The 26,574-nt window shown below is 38.0% G+C and overlaps 1 protein-coding gene across 2 annotated transcripts; it reads left to right on the top strand.

Annotated features, from left to right (window-relative positions):
• Positions 1–610: 610 nt before the first annotated feature.
• Positions 611–22,370, top strand: LOC128742761 (alpha-tocopherol transfer protein-like). 2 transcript variants are annotated; one of them, XM_053839211.1, is made up of 4 exons: positions 611–891; positions 21,108–21,382; positions 21,440–21,800; positions 21,867–22,370. In XM_053839211.1, exons 1-4 carry the CDS (start codon positions 877–879, stop codon positions 22,104–22,106), a joined length of 891 nt encoding a protein of 296 aa, XP_053695186.1. In that variant the 5' UTR covers positions 611–876; the 3' UTR covers positions 22,107–22,370. The 2 variants fall into 2 exon arrangements, with proteins under 2 accessions (XP_053695186.1, XP_053695187.1); XM_053839212.1 differs by lacking the exon at positions 611–891 and adding an exon at positions 15,193–15,301.
• Positions 22,371–26,574: the final 4,204 nt, after the last annotated feature.

Raw genomic sequence — 26,574 nt, forward strand, 5'->3', positions numbered from 1 at the left:
CATAGCAGTTTAGAAGAAAATACTTAAAAACTGATCTGGTCTGAATTACAATGGTTTGAAAAGATATTGAAATCTATAACATTTTCGACCCATCAATCTTAAATTTTTATAATAAAAATAGCGACATATTGAACATGTTCTGTATATTCTGTGCTATTTTTTCAAAAGAACTCTCTGGTAGGTAGAACTTTAATTATAATTAAATGGAACTTGTTCTTTTCATTGATTTTACCTCACGTTTGTATGCAAAATATGTATATACTCAATCAAAAAAATCATAGGAATGCAAAAGTATAGAATTATGAGTAATTAGTTTTTGCGCTCAGGTGCCGAGAGTAGAAAATAACTTTCAACAAACCACAGGCGACCAATACCAGTAGCTCGCCACATCTGAGGAAACATATCGTTGGTAAAATGCAACATCATATAGCACCCATATTCTGTAGACCCCGTCAAGAGGCATACAACTTACTGGCTGACTGGCTGTCTGATTGACCACCACAAGCACACGTGTGCACGATACATATTACCGGCAAAACAGAATAGTTCGAGCTAGCGGCTAGCTTGAGACATCCACCGAAAGTACGATTTGTATTTGGACACTTCAGTCTGAAAACGACTCGCGAGTGGTACGGTTCGGCTATTACCATCGGTATCGATCGCCCTCCAAGCTCCTGAGTTGTGTGCCTTGAAACCCCATCTCCGTCAACAGTAACGAATTGCCAAGCCCAAAGCAGCAGATTGTGAGTTAGATAACGTCATTGTCAACACTCGACACCGTTCAAGCATCGTACTGTTTATTTTGTCTGCCATCCGGGAATCACTCAACAAGCTGTGACGGCTACAAGCAGAAACTCCGAGTTCAAAAACAAAAAAATGGAGCCCGAAAAGGTCGGTAATTACATCTAGAACGTGCTAAGTCTCATGTGTGTGATTGGGATCGTTTGCGCTGTCTCGTGCGTTCTAAAATTAATCCCTGCGACGATGCAAAATGCTAATAGATTGCTGAAACTGAGAGTGGAGAGTGAAAACATATTGCATAATGTAACTAGTTTATTGCAAATAGTAAATCACTTTGTTGAAACCGATATTAGACCCAAGCGAACAAATAAAAGGCGCGAAATGTGCCCAAATTAATATATCAAAGAAACTTGCAATTTAGTGCTAAAGCTTCACAGTGATTAGGGAGGTTCAGCAGTTGCCGAAAACAAAATTAAAATGCTTTTGAAAAGCATCACGTTAATAGGAGGACGTGCTGTTTAAAAATTTCTGTGTTGTTTACTCTGATCACATTGCATCAGTCCAAAATTTATTTTTGTTTTCAATTACATCGTGTCGTTACGTGGTTCCATAAGGTACTGACTATCTGTAATAGGCAACAAGACAAAAAAAGTTTCAAGCAGGATTTTCAACTCAAACAGTTGAAGAAATTCCTCAATATCATCATATATGAAGCTTAACGTTACAGGTGGTATCGGCACATTAAATATTCCATCTTTTTGCAGAAAGATATGACAGTCATTCTGTATAATGAAAAGTGATTAGTAAATTGAAATTGGTTAAGGATTGTTCACCTAAATTTTAAATATTCAAATAAGTAAGTGGGAGGAGAGTCGATCAAGTTGAATTCGATCGAAAATACGTCACGATCACGATGTTATTAAATCTGAGGGTGTGTATTTATATGTCGATAATTGTTCTCGGTACGTGCCCCTGGCTGTGTACGTGTTTGTACTGTAATTTACGTTTGAATTCGTAAACATATAAGTAATGTGTCTTTGCGTAAGAGTGGATAATTATGTGATATGTTAATTTGAATATTTATATGTTCATTTGAAAGAAAGAGAAGTTCTAATATACATGAAAATTCAACATTTTGCGAAATTCACATCAACATTTAAATAATTTTTTTGCCTGGTGCATCAGGTGCAACAAATAAACATCCTGTACAGCCACAATGAAGGTTTTTTTTGTGAAATTCCAAAATGATTTACGTTATTAATATTCTATTTTCTAATTTTCATCTCAGTTCAACACATTTATGATTATGCACCTTAAAGTCACTAGGTTATACATCTGTTAGAAAGTTTGCCAAGTTTAATATTTAAAACAAAAATACCGAATCTGGCAATAGTCCAGGAAATGGACTGTCGATGTCAAACATAATAAAAGCCTTGGGCTTCAAAGTCTTTATAAGACTTGACCCTTCTTTATCAACAGACTTCACAGCCGGCTACACTACCAGCTACGGGGCAAGTGCACCTACTGATTCTATTTAGCAGCACCGCCTAGCAGTGATGTAGCCAGGATTATCGTTCGGGGGGGCAAGCCATTTTTTCACTAGAGAAGTTTTAAACCTAAGAGGTTCGCTTGCCTCTGGAGGGAGGCCAAGTTATTATGCAGAAAACGCTTAGAAATATATATTTAATGCTAATGTTACAGAATTTTCTTCGAATTAATTAATTTATTTTAACTAAGTACACTCAAGTCGCTTTTTACGCGCAGGATACGTCCCGCGTAAATCAAAACCGCGTAAAAAAACCTCGTAAAAAACCGCGTAAATTCCGAAAACCGCGTAAAAAACCAAAATTTCGCGTTAAAAAAAACTTTGTAGATTTCAACACTACGCGAAAAAGTAGGCGTTTTGAGCACATCCGCGTAAATTCCGAAAACCGCGTAAATTCCGAAAACCGCGTAAATTCCGAAAACCGCGTAAAAATAGTCGCGTAAAAAACCGCGTATAAAAAAACCGCGTAAAAAGCGACTTCAGTGTATTCATGTTACACTACTAACTTTCTAATAGTTTTCAAAAGTTTCCGTACAATGATTTCTGCTAATTAGTTTGCTGTTGAGAAGAATATTTTACAGCTTCCGGCACTCTCGCATCGAGTCTACTTTTCCCTTCGCAAGACGCTTCGATCAAGGAGCATATGCCGCACAAAGCTGACGATTTACAAAACGCTAATCAGACCGGTAGTTCTATTCTTCAGCTGGCGAAATTCTCTCCGGATCTCTTGTAAATCGGGAGCCAGCATGCTGTTGTCGTTTGTGGGCACCCCGAGGTTAACTTTCGTTGCGTCTCCTATTGCTATATCGCAGTTGAGGTGCTCATCGAAATACTGCTTCCACCTGTCGACCACCTCGCTCTCGTTTGTGATTAGATCCCCTCCCTCGTCCCTACACATGTCAGTTTTAGGTGTGTAGCCTTTACGAGTTTGGTTCACCTCCTCGTAAAACTTTCTCGTGTCATTAGCCCGGAATAGTTGTTCCAGTTCCTCATGATCTCTGTCCTCCTTCTGGCGCTTTTTCCTCCTCAGGATCATGGTCAACTCATTCCGCGCTCGTCGATACTTGATCAAATTCGTTCTCGGGGATATGCTTAGATAGTTTTTCCAAGCTCTTTTTTCCTCTCTGTCGCTTGTTGGCATTCCCCGTCAAACTAATCATTTCGTGCACTCGAGGTTTTCACTCCTAGCACCGCGGTTGCGGCCTCGTTAACGGTCGAGCGTATCATACTCCATCCATTTTCGAGGGTCGAAGCATCTAGCTCCACAGAAGAAGGCAGAGCTTCATCCAGTACGCGTGCGTAGTTTACGACAACTAGCGGGTTGTTTAACTGCCGAATGTTTAACCGAGAAGGGCGGCTTTGTCGCGGGACATAAACCGTCGATAGTTTTGAGCGCACGTGTACTGCTACTAGGTAATGGCCCGATTCGATAATCGCACCCCGTAGGGAGCGTACGTTGGTGATGTTCGAGAAAAACTGGCCGTCGTTGAGAATATGGTCGATTTGGTTCGAAGCTCGTTGGTCAAATGATTTCCAGGTGCCTTTGTGGATATCTTTGTGGATATCTTTGTGGATATCTTTGTGGATATCGCTTTGGGGCCCGATCGCTAGTCTGTGCATTCCCTGCCAACCTGGGCGTTCATATCCCCGATGACGATCTTGATGTCCCATCGTGAGCAGCTGTCGTATGTTGCCTCCAGCTACGCATAGAACGCTCCTTCTCGTCGTCGGGTCTACCTTCGTATGGACAATATACGTTTATGATGGTGTAGTTGAAGAAGCGGCCATTTATCCTCAACACGCACATCCTCTCGTTGATCGCTTTCCAGTCCATTACGATCCTGCATTCTGCCCAACACTACGAAGCCCGTTCCTAGCTCGTTGATCGCTCCACCGCTCTGGAAAAATTGGGCTTTGCCGCCACGGATCCTCCACACCTTCTCGTCTTTGCGACAGATCTTCTGCAGTGTCACGATGTCAAACTTTCGGGGTTCTAACTGATCGAGCAGCACCTTGTCGCCACCAACGAAATTAGGCGATTTGCAGTTCCGGATACCAGTACAAGCAAGGCCCTCAGCCCCCCGCCCTGGCTACGTGGCTGTTGTCAGACAGTAAACTGATGCATTACGTGACAAAAGGAGACTGGAAAGCCAAAAGCGGAAGCGGGGCGACGAACGTGAGTATGATTGCATGTTCCGCCAACAACAAAGCAACGGGAAAGGATGGCATTGGAGCGGCATTTATTAAAATCGGCCCGGACAAGATGGTCGGCTGTCTGCATCAATTAATTGTCAAGATTTGGGATACGGAACGACTACCGGAGAAGTGGAAAGACGGGATTATTTACCTTATCTACAAGAAAAGCGAAAAGCTGGATTGTGAGAACTATCGAACGATCACTATCCCGAATGAAACCTACAAAATGCTATTCTAAGTCATATTCCATCGACTATCGCCAATAACCAATAGATTCGTGGGAAGTCAGGCCGGCTTCACGGATGGTTGGTCTACAGCGGACCAAATCTTCACCCTGCAAGAGATTCTCCAGAAGTGCCGCGCATTCCGAATCCCCACACATCACCTGTTCGTCGATATCAAAGCCGCAAATGACAGTGTAAACCGACAAGAGCTATGGAAAACTTTGGACAAAAAAAACTTTCCGGATAAGCTTACTAGACTTATCATAGCCACGATGGATGGGATCCAGTGCTGTGTGAGAATCTCGGGTGGATTGTCTTTTCAACATTGCGCTTGAAAGTGTCATAAGACGAGCGGCGATCGAAATACGGGGCACGATTTTCAATCAATCCAGTCAATTTATATGCTTTGCTGACGACGTGGATGCTGTCGGCAGAACATTTGACACGGTGTAAGATCAGTACGGCGAATTAAAACGCGAAGCAAAGAAGATGAGGTTGAAGATAAATACGTCTAAAACGAAGTATATGCTGGCAGGCGGGACCGAGCACGACCGTGCCCGCTTGGGCCACGGTACTACCCAATCGGTAATCAACGGGGATGAGTTTGAGGGAGTCGACGAGTTCGTATACCTTGGCTCACTGGCAACTGAGGATAACAATACCAAACGTGAGATTAAAGGGCGTATTATCAACGGAAGTCGGGCCTAATATGGACTCCACAGACACTTGCGGTCCAGTTATACACGGTGTCCTCTACGGGAATGAAACGTGGACACTGCTAAAAGAGGACAAGATAAAAAAGGGCACAGCGAGCGAAGTGGCAAGATCAGATGGAGCCAGAGATCTGGCGAGCCAGAGCCAGAGAACTGGAGACCAGCTGCCATGAACCGAAATAGATGGAGAAATTATATTACGCAGGCCTTGTCATAAGACGTTAGGCTAATTAAGTAAGTAAGTAAGTAAGTAGTTCCAGTCAGCATGGATTCGTACCCAAACGATCCATATGCACAAATTTGGTTTCTTACACGTTGTTTATCGCACGATGATTGCATAATCACTTTTAAATCGACGCAATTTAAACTGATTTATCAGCAGCATTTGATAAAATCAACCATCAAATTGTGGTACCCAAACTCCTTCGACTAGGTTTGTATAGCAATACCTTAAGATTGTTTGATTAGTCATCATACATCATCATCCTTCCTAGTTACGTCTGGTGTTCCTCAAGAAAGCCATTTTGGACCGTATTTATTCTCGATCTACTTCAATGACGTCAACTTCAAACTTTTAAACTTTAAACTCTTTGCTCCTATCAAAGACCAACCAGATGCTGACTTTCTGCAAGCGGAGTTGAATATTTTTGCAGATTGGTGCTGTGCTCACAGAAAGGTTCTTAAAGGAACTAAGTGCTGTTATACATCTTTTCCTGAAGAAAGGAGGGGTCTGAATTCTCCATAGAAAAAGTTCTTGCCTTCTGAAACCTCCACATGCCAAATTTGGTTCCATTTGCTTGATTAGTTTACAAGTTTTGCGGAAATTTATGTTTCATTCATATAGGCGCCCCCCCTTTAAATTCTCCATAACATTGCTGGTCTTTTTATCCATCCAACGACATGTAAATTGTTTAGTTTCGTTCAGTAGTTTTTAGTTATTAGCATTTGAAATCTTTCATTCAAACGTTACACTTCTATTTTCGTTTACAAAAAGTGCTACCCAGTCCCAGTATAGTAAACAACGACGTATATTGACGTAAAATATTGATGCTAAAACGTCAGGAAATTTGTTTTAAACACATTTTTTATATTGCCCATCCAAAACAAATTTCGCATGTTCAAAAAATGGTGGTCGCCCGATAAATTCTTCAATAAAATTTTCAAACATTTTTCAATGATATCGTCGTAGAGTGGATGATCTATTAGTTGCGCCACTAAGCACAATATAACTTCATTTTGCTTGTTTATTGAGATATATGCTTCAATTAATGCATGTGGGATTTAAATTTGTTAAATACAAGGAATTTGTCACAAGGCAAGACAATTGCTTTCGTTGTATGAGAAGCTTTATAAAGAAAAAATGAATTTTCCGATTCATTTATATTGTACCAACTCCAACAGTTGCGCTAATGTTTCCTTAATTAAGTTTGATGTTCCTTTAATTGTGGTATTCCATATACATTGCTAGGTTAATAAGTGAAAAAACATCGTAGCAAAACTATAAATGAGCGCCTATAGTTGTGCGCTTCAACTGCGCGTTGGATTTTGGAAAATTGGCATTTTAGCAAATAATGCTTTAATTTTAAATGGTGTAGTCTAACTACCAATACTTCTAAAAACCTGTTTTATATTATGGATGTAATTGTTTTATCTAAAATGCTACGGTGACGAAAATATGCATTAATAATGGATAGTAGCATAGCTATTGGTACTACCACAACTATTGGATCAACTACCCTAATAATAGGTACAATTACATTTTACCGATTATACTAAATCCAATACACTCAAATTTGTTAGTAGGTTAGAAAGTATCAGATTTTACGAGAGCCTTTTTTGCAAATGAAGCTGTTTTTTTTTTGATATTCTTTCTAATTATGCAAACAACATTGCATTTCTATGAACTGTGTCATTAAAACGCAAATATTTTCTGAGTGCAAATTATCATCTATATAGAGTAAGGAGGGGTAAAAGTGCGATGCGGGTAAAAGTGCGATTCGATGATTTATCGGTGCAGCTTCCGAGTAAATTGACTACATTGACATGGATGGGTGACTACTTTGACAGCTTGAATCTAACGTAAACTTTGGTTGCTTACGAATCACAGTTGCTGAGTTATGCGCAAATGCTATTTTAGGGTGGTTTTGATGTAACTGAAGCAAATACGATATCAACAGGAGGATATTACTTGTTGAAAATTTGTAGCAACGTTATATATCACTCACATATCTGTTTTGAAAATACGGTGAAAAGAATTTACAAAATATATTTCGCTTTTCTGTAATTTAATCTATCCCCGTCAAGCGCCTAGCGGGGTAAAAGTGCGTTTCACGGACGGGGCAAAAGTGCGATTCATGGACGAGGCAAAAATATATAGCTAATTATATACAACTTTAGGGACTATATTACAGATACTAGAAATGAAAGATCTGCAGAAAACTGTGTGCTCTACAGATGTTGGCCGAAGGAAAACAATGTTTTTCCGCTGATGAAACAAAAACCAAACGTTTGGAAAAGTTTCGATCTAACGGAGGCTGCAATACACCAGTGCAAAATAGGAAAGGTGCAAATTGAGAATATTCATTACCGAAACATAGCGCAGATTGAAGATAATATGGTTTTGTTAGCGACGGTTGTTCTAATTTCATGGATTCGAGCTTCGTATTTTTGCCCCGCAGTATACGCACTTTTGCCCCGCTAGTGGGGTAAAAGTGCGTATCGGCACATGATCAGAAGAAAGAAGAATTTGCTTTGCTAAACACTATTACCGCAGATGATTTATAGTTGAATGTGGAGACATTGAGTTACTGCATCACTATAAAATATATTATGCTGTTGTCCTGCTTTATATCTCATGAAAATTGATGACAACATCAAACATCGCACTTATGCCCCGCCCTACTCTATATAAAAGTAAACGTGAGTATGTTTGTATGTTTGTATGTTTGTATGTTTGTATGTTTGTATGTTTGTATGTTTGTATGTTTGTATGTTTGTATGTTTGTATGTTTGTATGTTTGTATGTTTGTATGTTTGCATGTTTGTATGTTTGTATGTTTGTATGTTTGTATGTTTGTATGTTTGTATGTTTGTATGTTTGTATGTTTGTATGTTTGTATGTTTGTATGTTTGTATGTTTGTTTGTTTGTATGTTTGTATGTTTGTATGTTTGTATGTTTGTATGTTTGTATGTTTGTATGTTTGTATGTTTGTATGTTTGTATGTTTGTATGTTTGTATGTTTGTATGTTTGTATGTTTGTATGTTTGTATGTTTGTATGTTTGTATGTTTGTATGTTTGTATGTTTGTATGTTTGTATGTTTGTATGTTTGTATGTTTGTATGTTTGTATGTTTGTATGTTTGTATGTTTGTATGTTTGTATGTTTGTATGTTTGTATGTTTGTATGTTTGTATGTTTGCATGTTTGCATGTTTGTATGTTTGTATGTTTGTATGTTTGTATGTTTGTATGTTTGTATGTTTGTATGTTTGTATGTTTGTATGTTTGTATGTTTGTATGTTTGTATGTTTGTATGTTTGTATGTTTGTATGTTTGTATGTTTGTATGTTTGTATGTTTGTATGTTTGTATGTTTGTATGTTTGTATGTTTGTATGTTTGTATGTTTGTATGTTTGTATGTTTGTATGTTTGTATGTTTGTATGTTTGTATGTTTGTATGTTTGTATGTTTGTATGTTTGTATGTTTGTATGTTTGTATGTTTGTATGTTTGTATGTTTGTATGTTTGTATGTTTGTATGTTTGTATGTTTGTATGTTTGTATGTTTGTATGTTTGTATGTTTGTATATTTGTATGTTTGTATGTTTGTATGTTTGTATGTTTGTATGTTTGTATGTTTGTATGTTTGTATGTTTGTATGTTTGTATGTTTGTATGTTCCACACTTAACTCCAGAACGCCTTGACCCTTTTGGGGGGCGAGGTTCCCTAATAGGTAGAGGAGGGTCCCTAATAGGGAGGGGAGGCCATAACTCCGAAACACCTTGACCGTTGTTCATCAAACTTGGCACACATGTTCCTTGACATAAGAGAATCAGCACTGAAGGAGTTGACAACAGGGGGACCGAAATGTTTAGACGGGTCTCTCATAAGTGACGGTAGCGGTAGGACAAAAGGAGGAGCTGATGACCAGAGGTTGCTGACGAGAAGGGAGGAGTAACGCCCATATGACTGTAACAATTCATCCGTACAATAGAAAAAATCAGAATACGAAACACTAAACTGCAATGCTCGCAGCAGTACATTTGTCAAGTAAGTGTAATTATGCACCGAATCAAAGTGACCTGTATAGTGTAGCGTTCGATCATTAGTGCTAATTATTGTTGACCGATTCTGTTTGAGTCACAGGGGCAATCATTCAAACAGCGTGGAGTTCATCTGAGAACACCATGTTTTTCCCATGGTAAACTTTATGTGGCATGCTCCAGAGTGGGGATAATTTGTGCATACTTGCTCCTGGTGACACTAAAAACATTGCTTACAAACAAGTTTTTTCTTGAAGTGAGATGAAAGGAATGACAGGTTTGTTGTATCCATTGAAGAAACACTGTTGCACCTTCTACTTTTTTTGACGTAGGACTATGTCTTTGTTTACTATACTGGGACTGGGTAGCATTTTGTGAAAACAAAAATAGAAGTGTAACGTTTGAATGCAAGATTTCAAATGCTAATAACTACTAAACTACTGAACGAAACTGAACAATTTATATGTCGTTGGATAGATAAAATTACCAGCAATTTTATGGGGTGATAAGAGAGCAATTTTAGGGAGGGCGTAATATTTTCTGCTATGTAACAAGCGGTGATCTAATGATAGCACGGTTAGCAACTGTGATTAGCTGTGAAAGTAAACTAGTAAAACCTTTTCGGAACAAAAGACAGTGAGTCGACACCGCTAACTTACGTACCCGTTATCATTCATGTCAAAAGAGAAGGACATTCGAATGGCACGTCATATTTGCGATGAACGTGCTTTGGCTTTAATGTTATTTGTAACCAATGACCCTTTTAAACGCCACTAGCGAGTTAAAGTAAGATTATTAAAAAATGTCAAGCTACGCATAATCATATTTAATACATAAATAAATAAAAGCTGTGTTTAGCAAAGTACAATAACAAAACTATTCATTTCCTATTGAAATTGTTAAAAGCGGAAGGTGCAAAAAGGAAAAATGGTTTTGTTTTTGTTTCTTTATAGGGTTTTATAGGGATTTCCGACAAGAAAACAGATGTGCGGGTGGCCGGGTAGACAAAAGAGATGGAGCTGACAAATGGAGAGGAACATCCGAAAGAGGAACAAGCGTTGTATTTTTGCAGGCTCCCCGAGTAAGATCGGGCACTCAGCTAGTACATCAATAAAATCTATCTACGTGCGCTTGCTATGATGCTTAAGTCAAATCCACACACCAATAATTCCCTTCAATAAAAGATTACTACTTTTCACTGGAATAGACTCGTGTCAGTAACGTGCTAATAACGGTCGATAAGTTAAATATTTACCTGGTAGGAATAAATGTAAACACCAAGTACTTTAGTGACAGGCGTATGCTCATCGTTTTTGTGCCGCAAACTGTAAAGCTAATCAGAAATGTAAATTTAATTTGTACCTGAGGGTCATTAAAACAAACTTATTGACCTAGCCGCTACTGATAGACATGCTTTGGCATAGCTAGGTGTTAACATTATCACATTGTAAATTAAGTTTAACTAAATATGGTATGCAAAACGCTTTCATGAGTATAGCTAATCTGTTGAGCAGTATTGTTGTTGTATTTTTCACAATCCTTCTCAGTTCAGCTATGCAACCATATATTGTTCGAATACGGATCTCTTGGAAAGTAGAATCAATATATATAGAATGCCAGTGTCGCTGCAGTGCTCGTGGTAAACATCACACATTTGAAAATTACGTATTTACACTGTATGCGCATATGTGTGAGTGATCGATTCGAAACGGGAATCTGATTGTCAAACTAAAAAGGCAACCCAATAAAAAATCCTTCTGCTTTTCCGTAAATCACGTAGGATAAATCACCCGATTTGGTCGTTTTGGGGTATTTCGTCGGCAGGAAAATTTTCTATTGGGCAATTTGACAATGTAGTTCCGTATCCAAGACACGAACCAGCAACATGTTTGCCACCAAAATATCCATGAAACACCAGCGACACTGGCATTCTATATATATTGATTATACTTCTTCGAATCTCGGCTGCGTAGGCTGTTAGCAGACTGTTAGAGTCAATAGGATCGTAGCAACTGGCCCTGCAATTGTCCTGTACTCTAACAGCTGACTGCGAAATCTGTCGTATAAAAAATAGAAGGTCAAGTTTCGATAACGGAACGTAGCACCTTGGCTTTGCTTTGCTTAGCATGTATTATTCGCACTTTGTTAAGGTGGTAAATTGTTTTTAGATTTCAAACAATCATTTTTTACTGATAATTTCGATAGATCAATATTTTGAAAATATGCGAAGCCGCTTGAAATTTTTGATTTGAAAAACAAACAAGTAAAATGTGGGTGAGCTTCCCAATAAAGTATTGTTGAAATAAAATAATCTGTTTCCTAAGTTTGTTACAGCAGCATAAGATAAGTACCTAACTTTTTCACGACATTGCTCACTTCGATTTTGAAGCATACATACCTTATGTTTATGCTGGCATTCATACTGAGTTGATCTGTAGTAGAAGTAGGCAAAGCACAAAGAGACTAGAAAACAGGTTTTCCTCGTACATAAGCGACACTTAGATTCCGTTAGTGGAAAGCGTTCGAACGCTAGGGTCTATCGACAGTAAGAGTAAATGCCAACATACCGGTTAGCTCGATCATGGCAACAAGACTGGTTCTAGTCAATATTAGCCAATATAGTTATACAATCTTATTTACTCATTTACCGCCATAGTTTTATCGTTTTTCACACTAACGATAGAGATTCATCATTTTAAGTTTGTTTTTTATTTCTCTTATCTCATTTGAATTTCAAGACTGTTGGAGTGGTCAAGGTAAATGCGTTAATTGGCAAGTTGTTGTTGGAAATTACTAAGGTTGTAAGCCGAGTAATTATGTTGAAACTAATTAACCATACTCAATGTAAAGAGCTACAAAATTTTTTACTCAAAGATTTTTATTCAAAACAATGGTAGGTACTATGTAAAATTACCAGAAATTTGACCCAGATTCGTGCCAATACACTTAGAAGTATCGTTGTTGCTTTTTCACATCTTGATTATTCTCAGCTGGCTCCTGGTACGCATCTGAGTTACTTCCACTTCGGCGTTATGCGTTGCACGCAAGAATTTTCGTTACAGAAACTTTTTTCCTTTATTAGGGCCCATTTTTCAATTTATAAAAAACTCCTAATTAAATTTTTTGAGAAATATCTGCATCTGGCCGCACAGTGCGTTGAGCCATAGACAAAAATCATTTTTCACTTTTTTACATCGGGTATACCAAGTATTTAAAATTGTTTATAGATGTCTTCTGCTATATAAACAAGTATTAGTTTGCTTCGGAAAGCGTCACAACTACCATTACAAGCGTTCAAACTGTCAAGTTGCAGAGGGGATTTTACTTACAAATTTTGCTTTCATTTTTGAAGGATATTCTTCGCGCTCGTAAAAGTTTCATAGTTTGTGTAATCAAAATCTTTAAAATGGAGAATAATAATCAAGGTTAGTAGAATAAAATTTGGTTATAGAAGGAATTCATTTTAACCTCACTCCTAAGAAATCGCCCCATAGAAACGACATAGATATTATCCTTCAAAAAAACAGAACTCCAACTTTGATTACTGATTTAAAAAATGTTCCACCGACTTCCAAGCTAAAATATACACAGAATTATTGTTCAAAGTGTCCTCTACAAGATCGAATAGGTTTTAGCTGCAACTCTGCAAGATATTTCAATATTTGTAGATCAACGTCAAGCACTGATAAACCATCAGATTTCCGTTGATTCTACTATATTATGTTATTCCTGTTAGAAGAAACCACTGTTTATGAAGCTTTGTGCTATTACTGTTCAAAATTAAACTCAAGGCGATTTTATTTCATATAGCGAGTAAATATTTCTTTAAAAAAATTAATAAACTTATTGCCGGTTGCCTTTTTTCCCGTTTCTCGTTTTCTTTTTTTTATATATATTTTTGTTTATTTACATAAAATGTATGTACAAATTTTAATTTTCATATTCGCAACTTAAATAGAAAGATAATTCCTCAATGTTAATTGTACCACTAGCTCTTCAGACATATGCAATGTATAAAATAAAGATTTTTAATATTTTATTCCGTTTGGTAGTTGGTATGTTCAGAAGCGAAGGCCGCAGCAATGCTTCAAAAGACAATCTTTGCCATCCGCCCAGTATCGTTGTAATTTTCTGTTGAAACAGAGTTGGTAATAATGACGAATAATGAATGATAACGGTTTTCCTGCTGGAAATTCGATTCGTGGATCTAGTTGAAAGGTTTTCATGAATTGCCTAACAAAAACAGAGCACGACGAGCTGCAGACTTCTCTCAAATAATACCACAGAAAAATATTATTTACTTATCCGTTATGGCTGAGAATGGTAAAAAAGGCTTAAGTATCACTCAAACACTAGCTCTGTTCATAGATCTAGATCTGTTAGTGCGAAAGTATGTTGTGCTTCGAAATGCTTCGAGAGCTTCCATGCACTTAAGAAAAACCTTTCGATTACCGAAATTGCAGCTAAGGTTGATCTTCAAGTGCTGCTCAATCTAACACTGGATGACATTGCTGAATTTACTAAAGTATTTTGAGTACAAATGCTGTTTTTACAACTACTTGGGTAGTTATATAGCCGTCGGCAACCCATATAATGATGAAAAACTTTTGCAATACTTGCATAAAAATTTGGCGTTTGAGACATTTTTGCCATTATGTAAATATTTTGAGACATTTAAGCAAAAACTAGCTTTGTTTACCGCAAACTACTTTTTTCATTACACCAGCTTGATAAAATTTCTAAAACTAGCAGTTTTGATTTTTGTTCCGCAGTCCCATACTTTCAACGCAAAGTGGGCCGTTTTGAAAAAAATACAAGGTATACAGCCCTAAGGGTTTTGCGAGAGGGTGACGTAGGACTATATCATCATTAGATTAAAGACTAATCCCCCTTTTTAAAAAAGGCAGAGGTCTTAATTCACCATAGTAAAAAATCCTGCCTCAAAAAACCCTCACATGCCAAATTTGGTTCCTTTTCCTTGATTAGTTCTCGAGATTTAAGGAAATTTATATTTCATTTGTATGGGATCCCCCGTTTTGAAGGATAGAGGGGTCATAATTCGCGTAGAAAAAAATCCTAAAGAAAGGAAGGGTCTCAATTCACCACAGAAAAAAAATCTTGCCTCCCCCACATGACAAAGTTGGTTTCATTTGCTCGATTAGTTCTCGAGTTGTGCAGAAATTTGTGTTTCATTTGTATGGGAGCCCCTATCATAAGAACTTACTATCATAAGAACCTTCCCCAGTCCCAAAGCCCCTGCATGCAAATTTTTACACCGATCGGTTCAGTACTTTCCGAGCCTATAAGGAACATACAGACAGACAGACGGACAGATAGACAGACAGAAATTCATTTTTATATATATAGATACCATAAAATTGCTAGTCATTTTATCTATCCAACGACATGGAAATTGTTCAGTTTCGTTCAGTAGTTTAGTAGTTATTATCCCGCATTTTGCACCTTATTGGACACCGCAGTCTAAAAGTGCGACTGGTACAAAAAGTGCGACAATGCGAATCCTGTGAGTGAGAAAGAGAAAGAGTGACAACTGCAATGTTGCTGTTTTCTTTTGTCATGTACATTGGCATTAGAGGAAATAATCTGGATTAATGCAGGTACAGCTGCAAAGCACAATACTATTCGAAATCTTTCCATCAAACGTTACACCACTGACAAACTGACGTGGCACGGGTAGGGCTGTCGGTATTGGGCACTTTTGGTGAAAGCTGGTATTTCGGTATTGGCGTAGAAAATAACGGTAATACCGGTAAAATACCGGTATTGGCAGATTATTCGGAATCAATAGAAAAGTTCATGTTTTTCAGTAAAAGTCTCTATTTTTAAACTTTTGCTTCAGTATTGGTGCTTAGCAAAATAGTATTAAAGCAGAAATACTATGCTTACCGATTTATTTCCTTCGGTAGAACGGATTTTGTTGCCAACGCATTTGGCAATTGAAAAAACTTCCGCTTTCATAGAAGTCAGACGAACGGCTGTAAGTGCATTAGAAACTTTGCTTTCATTTCTTCAAATTTATAGTAGGGAAACCCGCTTTAATTATTTTCAAAGATCCCTGTATTGCAGCTTCCAGCATAATGAATACCCGGATCTCCTACAGTCTCTTCACGAATTTTTCCTCTAACCCTAAACCGGCACCCTCGCAAAGCAACATTCTCTTCATCATCGTCTACAGATACCTTCTCTTCGCTGTTATCTGTCCCACTGTTCGCAGAAAGTGGCTTGGAGATTACATTTGCTTGTTTAATCAATATATCACCACAGAAGACTTGAAAAAATGTTCCAAATTCATTCCTGGTAGATCCTTTGATGCCAATAATACTCACAAAGCGCAAAGAGCTCCGTATTGTAATCAGGGCCTGGTATTGTTGAAACAAATAAATGAAGCTGACTTTCTCGTACTTTCGCTTCATACATGAAGCGAATTGTTTCATTGGTTGAACAAAACGTTTCAAGCAAGCTTCAGTTGAAGTTAGTGACTGTTTCAAATGACGAAGACAGGCGGTCAGGCACGACTTGTCAATGTTGAGTAGGTTAATTATAGTATGCGTTAAATTGTAAAAAAATTTACTCAAATTCAATTCAATTGCATTCAAAGTTGTTGGCCTTCTAGTGAATATTTGATAGAAAAATCAAATGAATCTTTAAAACTGGTCTTCATGGTGAAGTGTATTGACGCTGATTGAAGCCAGTTTTGAAACAAATCGGTGCTGCTTCAGTTCAAACTGAAGCTTCATTACTTCAGTGACGATTGTAAGTGACGTTGCCGGGCCCTGATCTTGTTTGCAAAGTTCGTTATTTGAGAGCTTCGAATAATTTGGGGGTTTTAAATATTGAGTTGTTCGAAAATAAATTAAAACGCAACGTCTAGCTTATACAATAAAACATTTGCGTGAAACATACAGCAAATATGTTCTACTGTCTCTTAAACGGGTTCGAGAGCTATAATTATTTGACCCACAGTTTCATCCTCTGCATTACTAGTAGTCGAAGAATCTTGTCAGCATTAACACGAAGTTGTTTTTCTATGAGTTTTACAATCTTTTATCAAACTTAGTTCTTGTTCAAATAAGAAGTTTAAAGAAAACTAGGATATTATAAAATACCGGAAATACAGTTCCCCCACAATTATGGACCATTTAAGCAGAAGTATGATTTTAAAACAATCAATTGTAGCGCATACTATTATTTAAAAGCAGTTTATAAATGTTTTTAGTTACAGAAATATGTAATCTTTCAGTTGATTCAGTTCTTAAACCCATTTAGTGCAAGTTTTCCACGGAAATTAAGCTTTTATTATGACTGATCAAAAACACAACTATGGATCACTTTTGGAAGCGGTCACAATTATGAAACAATTTTCGCCATATTATGGATCAAAATAAAAATACACTTTTTGCAGCAAATTCTCTCAATGAACTTTATTCAAATCATGTAATAACATAAAAATAACATGTTTCAATCGTATGAAAGACCTTGTGTGGCTTTTGGTCTGTCTTTAGAATCCTGTCGTCCTTCTTCGAAGACACCTACCGATCAGCCGTTGGGAATGCTTTTCGCGATTTCACGACTGATTTTTTGTCCTGAAAAAAAGTCTTAGGCTCACCAGCTGCGTTGGCTCCGAAAAGACTAGTACAGGATGAAGCTTTTTTTCCGAATTGTTATTAACGATGTACACACTTAACAGACTCAGCAAAATTTGCCGAGATTTGGACAGCCGAGCGTTCGGTAAAAATTTCAGTTTTGCAAATCGACGTTTACGGATCTTTACTAACGTTTGGCATTATTAAAAAATTTTACCGAACGCTCGGCTGTCCAAATCTCGGCAAAATTTTGCTGACTTCGGCACTTTCTTTTAAGTGTATAGGTACAGTGGATCTCAGAAAAGTTAATCGATGCAAGAGTTTAATTTCATCGCTGCTATGATGCGATGTATGAAACAGTGGAAAGACGACAATAAACCGAAAAAATGAAATATAAACATAGAAGGAAATTTTTGACCGAAAGCTCGAAGAACCAGTAAATTCAAACTCTTAAAACAGTTAAGGAAAAAATTAAAGTTTTAGATTGTTGCATGAGAGCTAACATTCGCTTAACTTTTACGATGAACCGTTGCATATGTACCATCATAGCGTTTTACTGCCTTACGTAGCTTCCTGTCCTGCGTAATTCAGAAACAGCATTTTTCAAAAACTCAGCTCTGTGCAACTTTCGATTCTGCTTTAAAAATGTTTGTAATAGGTGCTAAACTGACTGAATTTGTGAAAATTACATTGGAATCAAAGTGATCCATAATTGTGAAAAATTACCTTGTTTTGGTCACTATTATGGATCACTTTGAAAATTACTTATTTTTACAGGAAAATCATTGGCAACCACCAATATTTCGCTGAATCGTAAAGAACTTAGCTTGATCTTTATGTACAAGTCATTTTTTGCTCGAAAATTGGTGATTATGCCACATAGCAACCTTAAGAATGAGGAACGTACTGCTTATGCTGATTTAAAAAAGGACAGACATTTTGAAAGATTCTCGATAACAACTTTTTTACGCTCATTGAAAAAGCATCAATGTCGGGATTTAAAGGATTTTTATGTGTTAAAAGCTAGTTAATAGGGTATATTTTGTTGCAAAAATGCTTCATTCCTTCAAACGGTTTGTTTAACTGAGTTATTTAACTTGAAATACAAAAGTGATCCATAATTGTGGGTGATCCATAATTGTGGAGGGTGTACCGGTTTTTTGCCTTTCCGATACCGGTATTTCCGTATTCAAAAATTGGTCGGTATTACCGCTTTCGGTATTACCGGTACTACCGGTTAGACAGCCCTAGGCACGGGCGTTTCATTTTTGACTCACAAGATCTTGCAAGCAAACAACCACTTGTTTACAAGCGAATGATCGCTTATGTCAAACAGCAGAGCGCTGTACAAAAGTACGGGAGACAGATTTATGCAAAATTCAGTTTGATTCACCGGAAATCTGTATGAACATAGGAAATAACCCGATAATTCTTTGTGTATTGCAAAAACAAAGGATAAAGTTATTTTTACAAAGAGCTTTATGCATTCAGTTGTGCTCCTAGTGTGTTTTTATTTTGTCATGTCAGTCACACATAGTTAGTGAATGACATTCTGCCAAACCTGTTCTCTACTTTTCCAAGATAAATAGCGATCCGTTGTGCAGATGGTGTTACTGTTTAACGTATTCTGATTCAAATTTTCGGACACAAGTTTTTTAAGGAAAATGTATGGGATGTCATATCGGTTAGTCGGTGGTTACGAACATTTGCATCTAGAGATTTTCGGGGCCGGATAAGGTGGTTAGAGACCCCTCTTCGCACTAAGAGGGGGGGGGGCTATACAAATGAAATACAAATTTTCTCATAAGTCGAGAACTAATCAAACAAATCGAACAAAATTTGGCATGTGGGGGTTTTTGGAGGCAAGATTTTTTTTGATGATGAATTAGGACCCCTCCTCTCTTTAGGAGGGTGGGCTCCCATACAAATGGAATACAAAGTTTCTCTTAACTCGAGAACTAGTCAAGCAAATGAAACCCAATTTGGCATGTGAATGTTTTTGGAGGCAAGAATTTTTTTCTATGGTAAATTAGGACCCCTCCCCACTTTAGGAGGGGTGCTCCTATACAAATGAAATACAAATTTCCTCATAACTCGAGAACTAACCAAGCAAATTGAGCCAAATTTGACATGTGGGGGGTTTTGGAGACAGGATTTTTTATGATGGTTTGAGACCCATCATCCCTGTGATAGGGGGATAAGGACTCTCATACAAATAAAACAGAAGTTTTTGCGTAACTCAAAAACTAATTGAACTCGAGAAATTTTAGACTCATCCATAAAACATTAGTCAATAACAAGACCACCAAAAACATTCAATAGTAACACTAGATGATGTGTTGCCGGCGACCCACCGTCAGAAGCGCCTGCCACTGCGGGGGCCAGCACCCTTGCAGAGATTACCTCTACCTAGATTTATTTATTTTCCTAGATATACTGACCTCGGGTCTGCTAGTTTTTTATAAAAAACGGAAAATAGCGATCTTTTTTTGAAAAATCAAACAAAATAATTTGATTATTTATACGAAATTTTCACGCCCTCAGTTTTATTAGCTTCTGAGTTAATGCTACTGTTAGTCGAGTTGGCACGAACTCCATTTTTTACATTATTTTTAGAACTATTTGGTTCTACAAAAAGAATATTTTTCCGCCTCAATACCCATTCGAGGTTGAGCATAACAGATCGTCTAGTATTATATAACATGCCTTTCAGGCGACGTAAAAGTCGACTTTGATCACGGATAGCTAAGTTAGACAGCAAACAATAAACATAAAGTCCATTCATTAGCAGTAGCTGAACCGCAGCCGCAAGAGTTTCCAAACCGGTTATTTGGGATAAAACGTGATTCTATTAACACAAAACACTACTTACGTCTTTATTCTTATCGCGAGGCATACAAAAAACTGACCAATTTGTGAGTGGTTTTCAATTCTTTGAACTCCGAACGTTCCATCCTGTCGATTTTATAACGATCTATATTTTTCTTATGAATTACATCGTTTCATGGATTTTAAACTGGAACGAATATGAATGTTGGTAAAATGTTACTGTTTTTTAAATTTGGACTGTCTTTATATTAAATCAAACGTGGTACAGGGATACCTCGATATAAGACAACCTCGTTATAAAACAAACTCGATATAAGTCAATTTGATATAAGACAAAAATTGTCTTATATCGAACAAATCCCTTTGATATAGCTGGTAAGGATACCACAGCTAATTTTCCATTCTAAAATCGGTGCCATAAGGATGTTTATTATTTCAAAATAAACCCAAAAATTGTAAAAAAAACAGGCGATAGAAAAAATCATTACATACATACACACACACACACACACACACACACACACACACAGACATTGCTCAAATCGTCGAACCCTATCGATTGGTATATGTGACTTGGCCCTCCGGGCCTCGGATCAATTTCGTGTTTTTCGACCAATTTTTAAACCTTTGTTATAGTATAACAAAGGTAAAACTAATTCAAACAATAATAAATAGTTCGAAAAACGTGAATACACAACACAGAGCAAAACAGTCGACCGCTAATGAAATTTAAAAAAAAACTATCTTTCGATATAAGACAAATTCGATATAAGACAACTTTTTGAAATTATAAATTGTTTTATATCGAGATATCCCTGTAGTTGTTTGTATTTTAAAAAATGTATTACAAATTGAATTAAGTAGATTGAAGCTAGCTAAGTACATTTGTTAGTTAATCAAAGGGCTAACCACGTTAGTTTTAAGTTTTAAGCATTACATTACATATTATTTTTATCATATTAATGTTCCTCATAAAATGCTTGTCTTACAGATGGCTTTCGATCTTGGGTACGATCTAGAAGAGGCTTTAAAGCGACAGGATTTATCTCGAGAGGACTTTAAAGCCATACGGACACCGCCAATCGAGGGAGTCCCGCTGAATATTACCGATAAACAAATAGCTTGCTTTCTAAACGCATGTAACAAAAACATTAACGTAACTCGAAAAGTCATTAAAATCTACTACGCTGCACGTCGGGACGCTCCCGAATTGTTCACCGATCTCGACCCACTGGGACCAAAAATTCAGCAATGCTTCGAAAATCAGTAACTTGCTATTATCAACGCGTTTGCAAACCGATAATAATTGGTTTTCTGTTTTAGGGACTACTTTCCGCTTCCAAACACTCCCGCCGGCTACTCCATAGTATACCATCGACTGAACAATCCTAAAGCATCAAATTACAACTTCGACGAGGCAGTTAAAACCTATTTCATGCTGCTGGACTCTTGTCTTTACAATGATGGCCCTAGGCCCGGCTTGATTTGTTTATTCGATATGAGCAACGTTGGCTTATCGCATCTCCTTCGAGTTAAGATCAGCACGGTACGAAAGTTCTTCCACTATCTGCAAGACGGGCTTCCGGCAAAACTAAAGGCCATTCACGTGCTGAATGCCGTTTCATTTTTCGATAAGATCTTGTACATTATCAAGCCTTTTATGCATGGTGAAATTTTAAAGATGGTAACTAACGCTTTATAAATTCTAATGAAAATATCCAGTAAATTTATGATGCGAATGTAATTTCAGCTTCATCTGCACACCTCAAATGCTAGTTTGGAGAAACTGTACGAAGAATGGATTCCACGCGAGTGTCTCCCCTCGGATTACGGCGGATATTTGAAATCGGTTGCAGAACTTCACCAGGATCACATCAAGAAACTGGAATCACTGCGGTCCTATTTCTTGGCTGAAGAGCAACAGCGAAATGGAGGTTCCAATTTAATAGAAGAAACTAGCACGAAGATGAAATCTTTGGAAATTGATTAGCAATGTTGATACTTAATCGAGCCAATCTGGTGGGTTTGGGTCCGGTAATTGTTACAATTAGAACCTTGTGCCAAGCATATGACAGTCGTCTAGCGACCACTTCTCCAATTCGTCTCCAACAGCAGTGTGCATTCACTAAAATGTGTAAAATGACAATGTGATATTATTTACTTGCCTTCTTTCTATTTTCAATAAGCTACATATGTATGGTTCGGGTGTATGTACAAAGTATTAGAACAAAGGAAAATAAATGTAAGCTTTAGATGTACTATAGAACAACGTTATTAATTCTATCTGAACTATCACAACTACTACACCTGACAAACTGGGCATTGGAAGGTCGCTGCTCCAGTGGTTTAAATCGTATCTGTCAAATCGTCTTACTAATGCATCTATTGATGGGTGCATCTCACCGGTTTTCACCGCTTTTTCCGGAATCCCACAAGGTAGCCATCTCGGACCATTGGTCTTCCTTATTTATTTCAACGACATCAAAGTAGTACTCAAAGATCTTCAGCTTGTGCTCGCCATTGACTTGAAACTGTTCTCGGAAGTCAACGACTCATCGGACACTCTCACATTCCAGGATCAACTGTTGATGCTTGCTGGATGGTGCAAACACGGCCGTTTGATACAACACCCTGACAAATGTGAAGTGACTACGTTTTCGACAAAGCTGAATCTTGTAATATTCGATTACTGGCTATCAAATGTATTTTTATACCGTGTAGATTGCGCAAAGATCTTGGGGTACTGCTCGACTCCAAATTGACATTCAAACAGCATGTTTGGTTCGTTGTCGGCAAGGCCTGCAGGAACTTGGGCCACCGATGAACCGACATGACATCCAATACATTTTCCTTAAACAACCTGTGTCCGAAAATTTGAATCAAAATACGTTAAACAGTAACATCATCTGTACAACGGATCGCTATTTAACTTGGAAAAGTAGAGAAAAGGGTTGGCAGAATGTCATTCACTAACTATGTGTGACCGACATGAACAAATAAAAACACGCTAGGAGCACAAGGGAATGCATAAAGTCCTTTGTAAAAATTACTTTATCCTTTGTTTTTGGAATACACAAAGATAGTTACGGGGTTATTTCCGATATTCAGACAAATTTCCGGTGATACAAACTGAATTTATCATAAATCTATCTCCCGTACATTTGTACCGTGTATTTTTTTTTCCTTTCTCCTTTATGTACATCGCTCTGTTTGACATAAGCGATCGCTCGCTTGTAAGCAAGTGGTTGATTGCTTGTAAGATCTTGTGAGTAAAAAATGAAACGCCTGTGTCACGTCAGTTCGTCAGTGCTTGGGCTACGTTATGCGCATCACCAAAAATTTCAATGAAATTTATTGTTTGAAAACACTCTTCTGTGTGTTGGTTCGTTCCAACCTCGAATACTGCGCATCCGTATTACCAAAACGGTGTCAACCGAATCAAGTCGGTGTAACGGAGGTTTAGGGAACGAGCTGAGTTAAATGAATCAGCGTAAAATAAATATAATGAAACTGAACTCAAACTCAAGTAAATACTTGAGTGTAACTGAAACCCCTTGCATAGGAAGAATACCGTCATAACATGTTGCGGAGTAGCCTGCATTTGCAGGGTTTTAAGCTGTGAGGTTTTTACATTTGTATCCAGCTTTTTACGAGCCATAATGGCGGACGTGGTCGTAATATTTGAACATCATTTTTGACATTTCCCTAATACATCGCACGTTTTCTTTCCGCGTGTTCACGGTAAAACTAAAGGAATGTATGGAAAGAAAACGTGCGATGTATTCGGGAAATGTCAAAAATGCTGTTCAAATATTACGAACGCGTCCGCCATTATGGCTCGTAAAAAGCTGGATTGGTTTTATACTGAAAACTCCGAAGACTCGATGCAAAGCTCGCGCGCCGCGGTGTGGTCATGTTGCGAAACATGCTTCTTTGAAAAATGAATGGTTTTTGATTGGACGATAGAATTAACGCGAGTGTCTCGTCTGTTAGTCTGTGCCTGTACTTTACACTTTCTGTGACATGTGTAAAATACCAAAGAATATGCGCCAACAACGGGGTGCATACTGTATACGCGCGGTTACCGGCTAACAGCAACTCCGACACGATAGTCCGCGGATCGGAGCATGCGCTGCAAACTCTATAGATCAAAGCATGCTCGGAAATTCCTTCATAGAATCGTCCTCTTTTCCAACTGGACCGCTAACGAGGTAAGATGTGAATTGATAGACTCCTTGCGGTACCTGGCAGAGCCACACTGTGAGGTGGATACAGGACTCTATATACAGTCACTCTACTACCCCCTTAACGACGAAAGTATCGGCAACGCTGTCATGTGAAGCTGTCACAGTGCGCAATTATTATTGGCAACATTGCTCGTGTATCTTCCTCTTTTCTCAGCAGACTCCTAGCAGGATCGCCAATGTGAATGCTCAATGACATAAAGGGTTTCATGCCTGACGCCATTACAAATCGCACTGTAGAGGTCACTCGACGCGGAGAAGCGCTGTGTGAACAAAGTACGTCTTACCTGTCCAAGAAACCAAATTTGGCATGTGGGGCTTTTGCGGGGCAGGAATTTTTTTTATGATGAATTAAGACCCCTCCCCTGTTTAGGAGGAGGGCTCCCATACAAATTAAATTCAAATTTCCTCATAACTTGAGAACTAATCAAACAAATGGAGCCAAATTTGGCATGTGGGGCTTTTAGGGGGCAGAAATTTTTTCTATGATGAATTAAGACCCCTCCCCTGTTTAGGAGGGGGGCTCCCATACAAATGAAATTCTAATTTCCTTCTAACTTGAGAACTAATCAAACAAAGGGAACCAAATTTGGCATGTGGGAGATTTTGGAGTCTTAAATTTATTTTCTGATAGAGACCTCTCATCCCTGTGGTAGGGGGGTATGGACTCTCATACAAATTTGCGAAACTCAAAAACTAATCGAACTCGAGAAATTCGAGACTCTTCCATAAAACATTAGTCAATAACAAGACCACAAAAACTATCTATAGTAACACTAGATCATTCAGGACGAGACGGTCGCGAGTGCTGCCGGCGACTCGCCGTCGGAAGCGCCGCCCACTGGGGGGAGGCAACTACCCGCAGAAATCACTAGTGTCTAGGTTTATTTGTTTTCCTAGGTCTATCTGGGTTTCCTGGAACGAGTGACAGCGAGTAAGGAGAGGATCGCGAAACGGTACTTTCCACAAAAAAGTTTTCCGTGAAATGGTACATTCCTATTAAGGTTTTTCGCAAAATGATCTTCGGCGAAATTTTATACAATCATGGCGAATATTACTATCCGCTTTCTGGCTATGCAATGAGGGGACAGGGGAGTTATCTTCTACTTTACTGTGAGGAAAAATTACAAATTTGTATATTATATTTCCCATTCCTGGTTCCTGATTTGCTGCTTATGTTAATGCTTATTACACAGAGAACAGACATTTATGTTCATATAAAATTTCATTCAAAAGGTGTGTAAAATTTTGAACAAAACACTAGCGACATCTATCTCAGAGTGCACCCGTTACGCTTTTTCCATGTTGCCATATTCAATATATTTTCTTGCGATGTTCTGCATATTTGAATAACCGGCAACTCCAGTGTCAGTTGCTTTAGCAACGGCTGTGCTTGTTTATTAAAGGACAACATGTATATATTTTTATACAATTTGTTTCTGGTAAAAAGCTGAGAGAGATTCGCGAAGAGGAAAAATTCTAACGTCAAATGCAGCCAGTACGATCTGTCAAATGCAGCCAGCCGTTATCGTTGGCCCAAAATGGAAAAGTATTGATAATTCTCATAAGTTTTCTGCCGGTGTTTTTTTGTAAAAAACACATTTGGGATTGAATTAGTCTTGTTTGTCTCAATTGTAAACTAACATTTTTGCAAAAACTAAAATACCCGTGGGCCAATTAACACCAAAATATGTTATTATAAAACGCACATTTCACACGTCCAATGAGATGTTCACGCACAGGTTTTATTTATTTGCCCGAAAATGAAAGCAAACGTAATAGGAAGAAGAAGAACAGCTAAAGCAGGAGAAAAAGAAGACCGTCTTCGCGACTCTCTCTCAGGTAAAAAGCATTTGAGTGCAGTGCAGGATTCGCTCTCGTCAGTTCGTTGTCCACTGCATTTAAAAACGAAAGTTAGTGAGGTGTTCCCTTTTGCCATCATAAAAATGGATTTGTGTTGTCACGTAGTTGTACCAGTTCGTCGATCAGTGATGATGTTGGCCCTAGCCCTCGGAATTGAACTGAATCTAATGAAAACGGGTGTGCTGAAACGCGATCAACAAATCCAGCTTTTCAAGCGCGGAGTCACCAACGTTGCATCCCAATGTTGGTGGATGGCGACGTGATTGTCTTGTCTGGAAATCGAATGCCACTTTAATGTAGCTAAAAAATACGGAACAGTGGATTAAATGCTAGATAAAATAAACTATCCGA

The sequence above is a fragment of the Sabethes cyaneus genome, chromosome 3 (genome assembly GCF_943734655.1).
Source record: "Sabethes cyaneus chromosome 3, idSabCyanKW18_F2, whole genome shotgun sequence".
NCBI classification, from domain to species: Eukaryota; Metazoa; Arthropoda; class Insecta; order Diptera; family Culicidae; genus Sabethes; species Sabethes cyaneus.